At 41.8% G+C, this 13,428-nt stretch overlaps 1 protein-coding gene and 1 long non-coding RNA gene across 3 annotated transcripts in view; one reads left to right on the plus strand and one right to left on the minus strand.

Moving 5' to 3' along the window:
* Window positions 1–9,177: 9,177 nt before the first annotated feature.
* Window positions 9,178–13,428, plus strand: part of LOC111080283 (E3 ubiquitin-protein ligase Ufd4) — a 32,848-nt gene continuing 28,597 nt past the window's right edge. For both annotated transcript variants that reach the window (XM_041596036.1, XM_041596037.1), the window contains exons 1-2: window positions 9,178–9,192; window positions 9,258–9,311. In XM_041596036.1, coding sequence (XP_041451970.1) covers window positions 9,187–9,192; window positions 9,258–9,311 — 60 coding nt within the window. In that variant the 5' untranslated portion in view covers window positions 9,178–9,186. The remainder of the gene's footprint in view (window positions 9,193–9,257; window positions 9,312–13,428) is intronic.
* LOC111080284 lies at window positions 9,361–9,650 on the minus strand. The gene is made up of 2 exons (XR_002608481.1): window positions 9,558–9,650; window positions 9,361–9,469 (listed from the first exon to the last, which is right to left on the minus strand). It is a non-coding gene; the product is annotated as an uncharacterized LOC111080284 (long non-coding RNA).

A 13,428-nucleotide genomic window follows, 5' to 3' on the forward strand; every position in this document is an offset into this window, starting at 1 on the left:
TCTGTCTGTCCGTCTTGTTGAGCGCCTAGATTTCAGAGACTATAAGAGCTAGGGCAACCAAATTTGGTTTCCACACTCATGTGATATCACACTGCTACAAGTGTATCCCCTCCCACAAAGGACGAAAATCTGTGGTAGCCACAATTTTAAAGATACGATTAAACAAAAAACGCAGTATCGTAGAGAATGACCATATCTACCAGACTGCCGAATCTGAATCAGATCGGATCATAATTATAGCCAGAATGAAGAAATTAATTTTCTGTTGCTTCCCCGTGCCCATCCTGCCAAAAACAACGCAACTCATTTTCCTTCTCGCTCGCACACTCTGCCGCGTTCAGTGCGCGAGCAACCCCTAGCGGAGGAGATGTAGAATCTAAATGGTACATGTACAATCTTCATGTTAGATGTATAATATACATAATATATGTATATGTAGATAACAGATGTAGCAAAAAAATGTAAAATGTACAATTTTTTTTTTTAATTCTAAAATTCTAAAAAATCATATGCTCAAAAATGTATATACTGACTCAGTACGGGTGTACGTAGAGTCGCGTCCCCAGAAGCGACTCGCACGTTCCTTTTCTTTTTTTTTGTTACTTTTACTTTTAATTGTTTAACACGCATATAAATATTCGTAGATGGCTAAAACAAGTGAAAAACAGACCCGATATCTCAATAAAATTAAAAGCGATCCACAAAAGTTAAATGAATTGCGCGAAAAGCAGCTCATTTTTTTCATTTTAAATAAAATTTTCTCTTCTTACTATAAATGTTATTACGTAAAAATGGAGTAATAAGTTGGTTTAAAGGGAAATATGAACTGATTCAAGGGAAAACGTAAGGTGAAAAAATTTAAAATACATATGGAAAAATCGTACGTTTGCGACCCGTACGTTCGCGACCGGTACTTAATTTAATTTTTTTAAAACCAATGGAGATAATTTTATGTGAATATACTTTATAGAAAGCTACATTACATTACAAGAATATTCCGTTCCAATTCGCAGATAATTGCATTTTTCTAGATTAAGTCAAAGTCGACTTCTATTTTTCGTACGTTCGCGACCGCATGTTTTTTTTAATTATTTTAAAAACTAAAACTCGATGAGCCCTATCATCTGCACTAAGCATAGAGCTAACAAAATGCTATTGAGATGCCGAAAAAAAAGTCTTGGAAAGTTTTTGTTTTCTATCTTTTTTGTGCATTAAAAGCGTGCGAACGTACGTTCGCGACCCGCGGATAAGCCCATATTCGGCCAACGTCCGATACACTTGCTAGAGCAAGAGCTTGCCACACTTCGGCAGGGTGGACTGTCCATCACTCAGTTCTACGAGGAGGTCGAGAAGAAGCTCACACTTCTCACAAATAAGACGATCATGTCACAAGACGCCGCACAAGCGCAATATATTAACGAAAAGTATAGGGCTGACGCACTACGTGTCTTCGTTTAAGAAGAGGCCTCACGGATACACTATTTGCGGCGCAGCCTGCGGACTTGCCGTCAGCCTTGGCCTTGGCACAAGAAATTGAGGCCAACCATGATAGGCACGACTTTGCATAAAATTACGCAAGAGCTTTAGAAAGCAAACCACAGAACCGATCAAAATATAGGCAGGGCGTACAGAATGAGCCCGACCACTATAAGAGACAATCAAAGAACCCGTTCTACCCGAACAAAAAGGGGAACCATCAAACAGGTGGTATCCGTAGCCAAGACAAAGTCGAGATGATGGATGTTGATCCATCTTCCTCTAAATTCCGTCAGCCAACTGCCTTTCAAAAGCAACAGGGGCACAACCCAGGCCTACCGGCTACAGCAAACCCTAATAACGGGCACCAGCAGGGTGCGTATAAAAGGCCGGCTGGATCCCAGGGATTCTCCGACCAGCGCAGACAGAGGATCAATCACCTCGCTCAGGTGGACCCGGACGAACAACAATACGAACAGTTAGCATCGGAAGCAGTGGCGGAGATTGATTAGGACAATAGTGCAGGATACGACAGTGATACTGTCAATTTTTTAGGGGAGCATCCCTGCTCCCGTTCGTCAAACGAACAGTAGCAGGGAGGACACTTAACCTATAGACACTGGGGCTGCGAAGAATTATATCAAACTTTTAAAAAAACTTAAGGGAATTGTCCCTGTAGAGGCCCCATTTGTTGTAAAATCCCTGCACGGGTTTAATAAAGTAGAGCAAAAATGTCTCCTAACCATATTCGGCATAAAATGCCCGTTTTTTATCTTGCCGGAGCTATCAACCTTTGATGGCATCGTAGGGCTCGACACGCTAACGAAAGCTGGCGTCAATATAAACCTGGGGACAAAAAATCTCCACTTTGGACAGGAATCTGAAAAGATCCTATTCCACAAATGCCCCAGCGTTAACTTCACAAAAGTAGACGACATTGAGGTCCCGCCAACAGTAAGGGACGAGTTTCTCAGAATGATGTCCAGCAGTATAAAGGCATTTGCAGATCCGACTGAAATGCTACCCTTCAACACAGCCGTAGTAGCCACAATTAGGACCGAGGATGAGGAGCCAATCTACTCGAAAATGTACCCCTTCCCTGTAGGAGCCACTGATTTCGTCAATGACGAGGTGAAGGACCTATTGCGGAACAAAATCATTCGGCCTTCCAGGTCTCCGTACAACAACCCCATATGGGTTGTTGGAAAAAAAGGCACTGACGACTCGGGCTCAAACAAGAAGCGGGTAGTCATAGACTTCCGCAAGCTTAACTCAAAGACCATACCAGACAAGTATCCAATGCCTTGTATCTCCATGATACTTTCAAATCTGGGTAAGGCAAGATACTTCACTACCCTTGACCTAAAGTCAGGGTACCATCAAATCACGTTAGCTGAACGCGATCGTGAAAAGACCTCATTTTCGGTAAACGGAGGCAAATATGAGTTCTGCCGTTTGCCATTTGGCCTCAGGAATGCATCAAGCATTTTTCAACGGGCCATCGATGACGTATTACGGGAGCATATTGGTAAGATATGTTACGTATATGTTGACGACGTCATCGTGTTCTCAAAAAGTGAGGCGGATCATGTCAGAGACATTGACACCGTGCTTGGCAGCCTCCACGACGCGAACATGAGGGTGTCAAAGGAAAAGTCCCAGTTCTTCAGGGGACAAGTGGAATTCCTTGGATTTGTGGTGTCAACCGAGGGCACGAGAACAAGCCCCGATAAAGTCAAGGCTATTCAGGGGTTTAGACAACCCTCCACCCTGTTTGCGGTAAGATCATTCCTGGGTCTTGCCAGCTACTACCGGTGTTTTATAAAGGACTTCGCTCAGATAGCAAGACCGATCTCTAGCATTCTGAAAGGAGAAAATGGTAAGATCAGCAAACAACGCTCGAAAACCATTCCCATACAGTTTGATGATGTTCAGAAACAGGCCTTTGATAAACTTAGGAACATTTTGGCGTCAGAAGACGTCATCCTCCACTACCCAGACTTCAACCAACCATTCGACCTAACCACTGATGCCTCGTCCAGTGGTATCGGGGCGGTACTGTCACAAAATAATAGACCCATAACCATGATTTCTAGGACTCTAAAAGACAGCGAACTAAACTATGCGACCAATGAAAGGGAGCTTCTGGCCATAGTCTGGGCCCTAGACACTCTCCGTCACTACCTGTATGGAAAGAGTGACATCAACATCTACACAGACCATCAGCCACTGATTTTCGCGATTTCAGATAGAAACCCCAATTCCAAGATAAAGCGTTGGAAGGCAAGAATTGATGAGTGCGGCGCAAGGGTCTTATACAAACCAGGCAGGGACAATTACGTAGCAGATGCGCTGTCGCGACAGAACATCAATGCGTTAGAAAGTCAGAGTCGATCCGACGCAGCAACAATTCATAGTGAAGCATCGCTCACTTACGTAATTGAAGCCGCAGACAAACCAGTGAACTGCTTCAGGAATCAGATAATCCTAAAAGAATCAAATACTCCTTCCAAGCAGCTCCACATCCTCTTCTCCGAAAAGACCCGTCACAAGATCGAATTTGCCAGTCGAGATACACTTCTTGCGTCCATCAAGGAAGCGGTAAAGCCTGGAGTCGTTAACGCCATCCATTGCACTTTGCCAACTTTGGCGTTTGTGCAAAACGATCTGGTAAAAGCCTTTCCGGACACAAAATTTCGATTTTGCAAAACCTTGGTGACAGACATCACCAACGACGGGGAGCGAAGAGATATAATGACAGCCGAGCACAATCGGGCGCACAGGGCAGCCCAGGAGAATGTGAAGCAGGTACTGCGAGATTATTACTTCCCGAAAATGGAGAAAATCGCAGCAGAAGTGGTGATAAACTGCAGGATATGCCAGAAAGCCAAGTATAACCGGCACCCTAGGAAGCAAGAGTTAGGGGTGACTCCAATTCCGGCAAGAGTAGGCGAGTTGATTCATATCGACATCTTTTCCACCGCAGGGAAGTACTTCCTTACCGCGATTGACAAATTCTCAAAGTTTGCAATAACGCAGCAGGTTGCTTCACGCACGATCACGGACGTGAAAATACCAATTTTACAATTGGTAAACATCTTCCCAGCTATTAGGACCATCTACTGTGACAATGAGGCAGCTTTCAACTCGGAGACCATTCGGTCTTTATTAAAGAACCAGTTCGACATTGATTTAGCGAATGCCCCACCTTTGCACAGCACATCAAACGGACAGGTGGAACGCTTCCACAGCACCCTCTTAGAAATAGCCAGGTGCTTAAAATTGCAACGCCAAGTGGACGATACGGTTGAACTAGTTATTCTAGCGACTATCGAATATAATCGAACCATCCATTCTGTCACAGACAAGACACCTATGGATGTGTTCCACGCAAGTTGCGACCTTGGGGAAGAAATTATGTTGAAGTTAGTAAAAGCCCAACAAGAACAGCTAGATAGGAACAACCCGACCAGGAAAAATAGGACCTTTGAGGTAGGCGAGCAGGTCCTAGTGAAAACCAATAGGAGGTTAGGGAACAAACTAACTCCCTTCTGCACTGAACAAAAGGTGAAAGCAGACCTGGGAACCACCGTTCTTATTAAAGGGAGGGTGGTCCACAAAGACAATTTGAGGTAGGTAAGGAATTAGGTCTAGGAAACCAAGATTCATGGCACTAAGTTCAAGTCCACTGGGACAAGTTATAGTAGGACTAAAGAAAGTATAGTTAATAAGCCGTTGTGTTTCTCATTTCTTATAGGTCACCCGTTGAATATTGCTGCCTTCTAACAATCTTGACCTTGACAGCCATGACCGACTCAAAGCTGACGGACTACACGCACGCGGACTACATTCCCATAATTGACGGACGGACAGTAATATGGAACGAGACCTTCTACATACAACACTCCACGAACTTGACAGAGTATGACAGATACATTCAAGAGACAATAGAAATGACTGACGTTTTCCCACAGACACATATGAGGAAAATATTAGAAACAGACACGAAACACCTACTGACGTTGACTGCGGCTTTAGGAGTTCATCACAGGCATGCGAGGAGTTTGAATGTCCTGGGGTCAGAACTAAAGATAATCGCAGGGACTCCGGACTTCGATGACTGGCAACAAACAAGGCAGGTTGAGTATGATTTAATAAACGCAAACAATAGACAGATAACCATAAATTCAAGGACTCAAGCACAGATAAATGCCCTCACCGAAACTGTTAACCAATTATTAAAAGTAAACAAGAAGGAAGAAATTAACACTTCCCATCTATATGAAACACTCTTAACTAGAAACAGAATGCTGACGCTCGAATTGCAGAACCTAATGATCGCCACTACTCTGGCTAAAATAAACATCGTAAATCCAGCTATCATCGATAGCAATGACTTAGAGGCGATTTTGAAGAAAGGTTCCACCGATATCAGTGTAGCCCAACTTTTGGGCGCTGCAAATGTGAGGGCTCTGGCTAATAAGGAATTGATCATCTTTGTAATTAAAATGCCTAGACCTAAGCTCATTTGTAAGAAATTAACCATCTTCCCAGTCGCACACAAGGGGGTAACGATCCGGCTACCCGAGGACATTATAGCAGAGTGCGGCAGCAAGACCATCGCTGTCTCATCATGCATGGGACCCCCGTCATTAGCCTTCTGTAAGGAGGCACCGGCGAATAGCTGCGCCCAAGAATTGCATTTTGGAGCTGTGGCCCACTGCGACACCCAACCGAATAACCTGCCCCCGATCTTGGAGATAGATGAGGGTGGTAATCAACGATGCCACCGCCATTGTGACCACAGACGACGGCCCCGAGCGAAAAGTTACGGGAACGTACTTGGTAACCTTTGACCAAGTCGCTCACGTCAACGGGACTAAATACACCAACTTCAACAATGCACCAAAGAGAGTACCTGGCGTAGCTACCTCGGCGAGGATTAATACCGCCACCAAACGCTGTTGAGCCTGCCGTATCTTCACAAGCTGAATGAGGAGAATTTGCAACACCTGACCGAAGTCCGAACAAACCTTACTATCGGTCCCGTACTGGCCGCTGTCGTGGGCGTGGCCGTGTGCGCTACACTAATCGGCGTTTCCTGGTGGATGCGGCGCAGGCAACAGAAGGGTAACACTGTCGCTATCGGGCAGATGCTGAAGAGCATGGGCTTGACCGAGGACGGTCAAGTCTTGAAGGAGGGAGTAGTTAACAAGAGTTAACTGAATTGTCCACTGGGTGGGACGAATTCTGCAATATTGCAAAATAAGCAGTTTCGTCACCCGTGGGATCGCCGTCGTCGCGATCGCCGGATGGCGGCCGCATCCAGCACGAGGCGCAAGGTCAGCACTTTGGCCGGCAGCTAAGGGTTCGAGGTTGAAGAGTTTACAGTTTTAAGTTTGGTTTATAATAGTTAGCCGAGTGGCGAGACATGCAACGTCTCGCCTTGCAACGTTAAATAAAGAACAGTTTATAATACCAGTGAATGCATTTAAACATTACTTATACATATAATCAGGGGTGCCACAGAAATCACTTCCGCTGGAAAATCTCCTGAATTCCATTCCGCCGTGCCACAAACCGATTTTTCAGCGGAATCAAAATCGCTCACAATTTATCCAGCGATTTGATTAAATACACCCATAAAACACACCTAAAACGATTCGAATCTTACTTTCCCATAAAGGTTGTTCAATTGGTGGTTAACCCTCATCCAAATAATTTAACATTACACATGTTGAGTTAATAAAATAAGCATTTTAGTAAATCACTATTCAATCCGCTGACTGAATTTTCACTTAACGATTCCGCTCTAAATCCGCTGCAGAGCGAGGTGGCCACCTAGGGCGATTCGGACCTTCGAAGTTAATACAGTCATGCCACTTTTTTTTAAGTTGAATTCGGAGCAATATATTTAATATTAATTATATTGAAAGCAATCTGTTTTTCTTTAATTAAGCATCACAAAAAATAGCACATTGTAGCAAAACTTCCTTTACGTCAAACGCGTGCATACTTTTTGTGCAAATTGTGAAAAAATTTGTAGTCATTTGTAGTTCTACCAGGTGGCATCACTTCAAAATGCCAAAATAAAACTAACAACATTTCTACACATTATTGCCATTGCATTTATGTCAAAAACCCCTGTTCGGCTAAGCGCAGACCCATGGCAGCACAAATAGAAGCATAGCGATCATTATACCAAAAACTGGTAATTGTAATGAACTAAATTAGTAGTAGTTTGAGAAGACAATCACAAAAACCACATACGTATCGTTTGAACGTGAAAACGAGTCCGATGCGCATCTGATAAGCCTGCGCTGCAAGGTTTGTATTCTAATATGTAGTTCTTCCGTAGTTTTTCGATGGCCAACAGTCTCGGTAAAAGCATTTTAATTTAGTTTTCCGTAAAATTCAGGTGTGTGTTTTTTTTGAACAGCTGATTGCTGCCATGCATGCAGAGTTGCCAGACAACTGCTAGAGTTGCCGAGTACATTGTTTTGTTTGACTCGCACGATATGGGGTGTTTTTTTTGTTTTGAAATTATAAAAGTACAGCATTAAAAAATCAATTCTTTTATATCATAAAAGAAAAACCAATTGTTTTCATATGATAAAATCAATAAAACTGAAAAATGAACCCTATTTGAATTGAATCTTGAGAGGTGTCAACCCAAGCCTTAGCTCGAATTGGGTTTGTGACCATGCTAAGAAAAATAAAATCGCTCGGAATTCTGTGGCACGGCGGAAATTTTGAAGCGGAAATCCTCTGCGCGGTTTCCCATTTCACTAGTGATTTCTGTGGCTCCCCTGAATATGGATGATTGGTTTGCATTATTACCAATTGCACCTAGGCACTGAGGAAACCCAATTTCTCCAAATCCTTCGACTCACACTTCAATTTTCTCTGAAGTGAGATTGTTTGAAGACATGTATTCCTCTGAGAATTATTTAATCAATGTTTTGCAAAACTCATGCAGTATATTGCAGACACTGTTGGCTGACACGCCGAAAAGCCTTCTGACTGTTCGGTACTCAGTAGAAGAGCACAAAAGCTCTGCTTTTCCAGAGGAATTGCGGCTCGGCAGTTTGTGTCCTTCTTCCGTAGCACTTCCAAACGAGAAACCAACACAGAAAAGCAGGACCTCGAACGACTCGTTGTTTTCGGGTACATCCTTCTCCCAAAATGAACCGGACCGGTTCTGAAAAACATAACATATATATTTGTACTTAAAACTTTGGTTGTATTTAGTAGAAGCACGCACAAAGGACCACAACCTGCGTGGCCTCAGTGTGTTCAAAACAGATATCTATTCTAATATCTCCTCCGTCTCAAAGTTGTCCTCATCATCATCGTCCATATCCACATGAAGCATGATTAGTTTGTGCAAGAATATGTTTTCACATTCACAACCATTGCAATATTATTTATATTCAATTAAATCATAAACGTTTTCACCGCACGTGAGCATCAGCTGTTTTGCATGGATGGTGGGTGGTGCCAGTGTGAATCGGTGTTTGAGACATTTAAGAAATTCCCACCGTTCCCCCAGGATGGGCTCAGTGTGCACAGGGTGTAACGTTGAAAATACTTGCGGATATAGTTTAGCGATAGCTCCGATATGCGGTCACACTGCCCGAACCATACAAACAAAAACAAGAAATAAAGGAAATCGATTTTTTCACATCCTTAGAATCAATTTTCAAGCGAATGCATGTTGGTGAAATTTAATTTATTGGCAGTGTTTAGTGAAATTATCTTTATTAAAAAGCTCTTTTCAGGGGATTGTTAATATCAGTTATTATTATACACACTCGTTGCATAATGCTAAAAAGGTATTAAGACTGACTTAAGAACATTTTATGTATATACTGTTATAAATTATTTCATAACAATCTCTCAAGATGTTTATTATATATAATATTGCAATATAAATGACATCACGGTTCACATGCTGGCATTTTAAAGTGTATACATCTATTTAATTTTCGAACTGTAACAACAGAAAATGAAATATTTTCAAGTATATATACATAGGTGAAAAATCAGTTCTGATAAAGAAAATTAATTTGAAAACTTACTTTCATTGAATTGTTCAAAGTGTAATTAATATGAACATACATATTTATAAAACACTGTAAATGGATGTACAGTTCTATAAGATAGGCAAATTTGTCACAAGTGTATTTCAATATATTTAGAATATAGAAAATTTGTGTGTTGGGCGGAACGTTCCAGCGGTTTATGTCGACATTGCAGTTAGGTGGATTTCCCGTAATGGTAAGAGAAACTAATGCCGAAATGGTCTTGGCATAAATTGACGTGTGTAATTTCAGTTGGATATCCGCGCCGCATCCTTTGGATATGGCACGCGAATCGCCGAGACCAGACACTAGAAACATCCGACTCTTTCTTTTGTAGCTCCAACTGCTGAGCTAGGTGATAAGTAATGAGATTCACCTGCGATCCAGAATCAAGCAGGGCACGGCATGGAATCATTGTACCAGAGCGATTCCTCACGCTGTGTTGACAGTTGCAAGAAGTACGATGTGACGCCTGTCACTCTGCCAAAAGCGATGTGGCTGGCGATGCTGCAGTATGTTCAACGCCAGAGGGTCTCGCACGCAATTGGGAATCCGATATTGAATGTTACAGTGGAGGCACAAGAGATTGAGGACCGTAAGACGGAGACTCGAAATGAAGTAGAGTGTAATGTCTGGTACCACATATTCGGCAGGATCGAGAATGACATGCACCCTGCGTATGGCCTGCTCGGAGAGAGTTGGTTCACAGTGACAGCTACTTAGTTTCCTGAAGCCGAAGTTGAGCAGACAGATTCCCGAATTGCGAACACGCATAAATGGTGTGTTTTGGATCGCCGCAGAATGTACACACCTTGGAGCTGGTTGCGATTAGACAGTGTTTCCGACTGCTATGGGTGTACATATCCTTCGCATGCTCTTGGGTTTCAAACCTCTGGCATATCTTCTTCAGAAACGTGGCGAATTGTTTGGCTGGAGGGTATGCTATTCCACGGCGAGCATTCCTCCCACGTATGTAGCTTGTGTGGCACTGTCTACCTTCTGCAGCAGCTGTGTATTAAGATGCAGTCAGCAATCTGCTCCTTTGCCCCCAGACTCTGTAAAACTTGCAGATTGTCATCTTCTTTATCTGAAATGGACAGTAGTTGGGAAGCAAATGCCTAGATACACAGCAAACCCACAATGTCTGTGACCGGTGTCTGTAATATGTGACGCTTGTTATTAAATCGTTTGCTGAGTAGATCCAGTGCGATGGGATAGCTGGCGTGACTAAATTCCAAAGACGAGATCGTGTCTAACGCTGGTCCTTTCAACATTCTTAAGGTCAGGATCCTTATCTTTAATGGATGAAAACATGTCTCAGAATGCGCCATACTGTGTGTCATACAGTCACTGAAGTCGGGAATCTTTAACTTATGCAGGCGGGGCAGACTCTGAACTACGACAGTAGTACCATTGTGGACTGCCGCTTGTTGATTTCCCGCCTTATCATAGCTTCAAAATCGCCCGCACTCGACAAACTAGTCCATGACTATTTTTCCGATCTCAACAAGATCTATCTTTTCCAAGGCGTTGTGACATTCGTTGAACACAGCTATCAAGTCCGTCGAAAACTTCAAACTTACGCTTAACGCCTTGTCGCTGAGTCCATTAATTTTCTCCTTGTCGACGGCCCTTACAATTTTCTATGCTTTTCCTAGAATCGTGTGACAATTGGAAGGGGGTGTCATTAGAAGCCATCGTGAATGTTCATTGGAAGCACTGTGCTTAGAGCAGAGGCCGGCAGCGTCGTATGAACTGTGCGTAGGCACACGTACAGCGTAAAAGCATCGTGTGGCTCGGAACGGCTGCCGCAGCGGGCCTGTGCACAATTGTTCGGCTGTCGTAGCGGCATGTCATACATGTGTCAATTTTTAAATCATTTGTCCAGTTTTCGACTTCCGAGCGAATGCAAAGATCAAAATAACCTTGATAACACGTCGCACCTTGAATACCATAATGGATAATTTTCAAATGTGAGGTCAAATGTGATATACATACACTACTGGTCAAAATAATAAGTACACACTCATGAGCTTTCTTTCACGTGTCGTAAAACTTAAAAGAAAAACAAAGAAAAAATCCACTTAACTTTTAGATTACTAACCTATAGTAGAATAGCGGTCAAAATAATAAGTACAGCAATTCTACAAAGCCAAAAACTCAAAGCATATCAAAATTTTTTCTTATTAATAGTAATTCTACGATAGTATCCGATATAGCCACCCTTATTTTCTTTAGCTTTGACGATTATTTTTGGCATACCAGCAATAATTTTGCGCCAGGACTCTACTGGAATCTCATACCAAGTTTTTGGGACAAATTCCCACAATTCTTCGGAGTTTCGAAATGTATTTGTGCAAACGCGACGTTTTAAGTCTCCCCATAGGTTGTATATTGGGTTTTAGTCAGGAGATTGACTTGGCCAATTCAAAACGTTTACCTTCCCCTCCGTAAACCAAGCCTTGATCAGCCTTGCGGTGTGTTGTGAGTCCAGGACAACGACTGAGAGACCCACCTCAAGGACATATCTTCCTTAGCATATGGTTGCAAAATGTTATTCAATATGTTTTTATACCTGAAATTGGTCATAGGATCAGTTTTACGATGTATCGGCTCAACGCCATGCAAAAAAAAATAAAAAAAAGCCCCAGACCATAAGGCAACCGCCACGGTGGTTAAACATTTTTTTTTTCCTGGGCCTCGAATTATTTGCCTTTGGGGCGTCGTACATATCACCTGTAGTCATTACCAAAAATATTTGGTTTTGTTTTGTCGCTCTATAATATATTATTTCATTTTTTAGACCCATCTGGCTCAGTGCATGCAAAATTTGTTTCGCCAAATTTTTGTCTCATCTCCAAATTTTTTTCTCGGAGTAAGGAACCTTGTCGGGCTATACGTTCTGATAAGTCTGAATATTGACGCCTACGAGGAACGGTCTGAGATGATATTTCATTGCCAATTTGAGTGGAAATGGCTTTGTAAGACATGAACGCATAATTTTTTGCAAGACTGGCGATGCGGGTGTCCGTTGTTTGTGAAGATTTCTTCTTCCTTCTTCGATTTTCAGTAAGAAATCTTAAATTTAAGGCATTCTGATCCAAATATAGCGAGCGTCAAAGACTTTTCGCAGTTTCCCGAAGACTTTTCCCTTATTTTTTAAGATTCAAGACAATCTTAATTTCTTCAGCAGAACAATGCTTTTTCGGCCCATATAGGGAAATTTTTTTAACGCTCATTGTACCTTAATATGCAAGGAGTCAATAAAAACGAACAATCCTTTGACCAAATCCCAATAAAATCCTTAAAAATTCATAAATACCTCCAGTGTACTTATTATTTTGACCACACTAAAAATGCACAGCCAGCTCAAATTTAAAGCCTAGAATTAAATTAAGGGTGCTCACAACTTTCATTTTTGATTTAAATGTTTGGCAAAACTGTAATCTTTAAAAATATAAACAATTGGCAGTCATAAATTTAAAAACATTCGAGATATTTCATAAAAAATCATCACGATGCCTCTGTACTTATTATTTTGACCAGTAGTGTATGTAGAAATTTACATGTTTTTATATTTTTTCTTTCTAATTTTTTAGAGGTTGCTACCGAATTTTACAAAAAATTGTAATCAAGAAAATTCCAAAACAATTTTTTGCTGAATGAGTTGGATAATTGGTGAAATCTATTGAATATTGATAACATTCATATCGTCATTAACATTATATACATTATATGTATATTTTCTTATTTACATATATCAGTTTATGTATCTGTTTATTGTATATTAAAAGTATGTTGGGGAGAACTTATCTTCTTTGAATAAGCTTCTCCTCATTGCGATAGTATGTTGCTAGTAATTATCTCT

Source organism: Drosophila obscura, unplaced genomic scaffold (genome assembly GCF_018151105.1).
Source record: "Drosophila obscura isolate BZ-5 IFL unplaced genomic scaffold, ASM1815110v1 contig_9, whole genome shotgun sequence".
NCBI lineage: Eukaryota > Metazoa > Arthropoda > Insecta > Diptera > Drosophilidae > Drosophila > Drosophila obscura.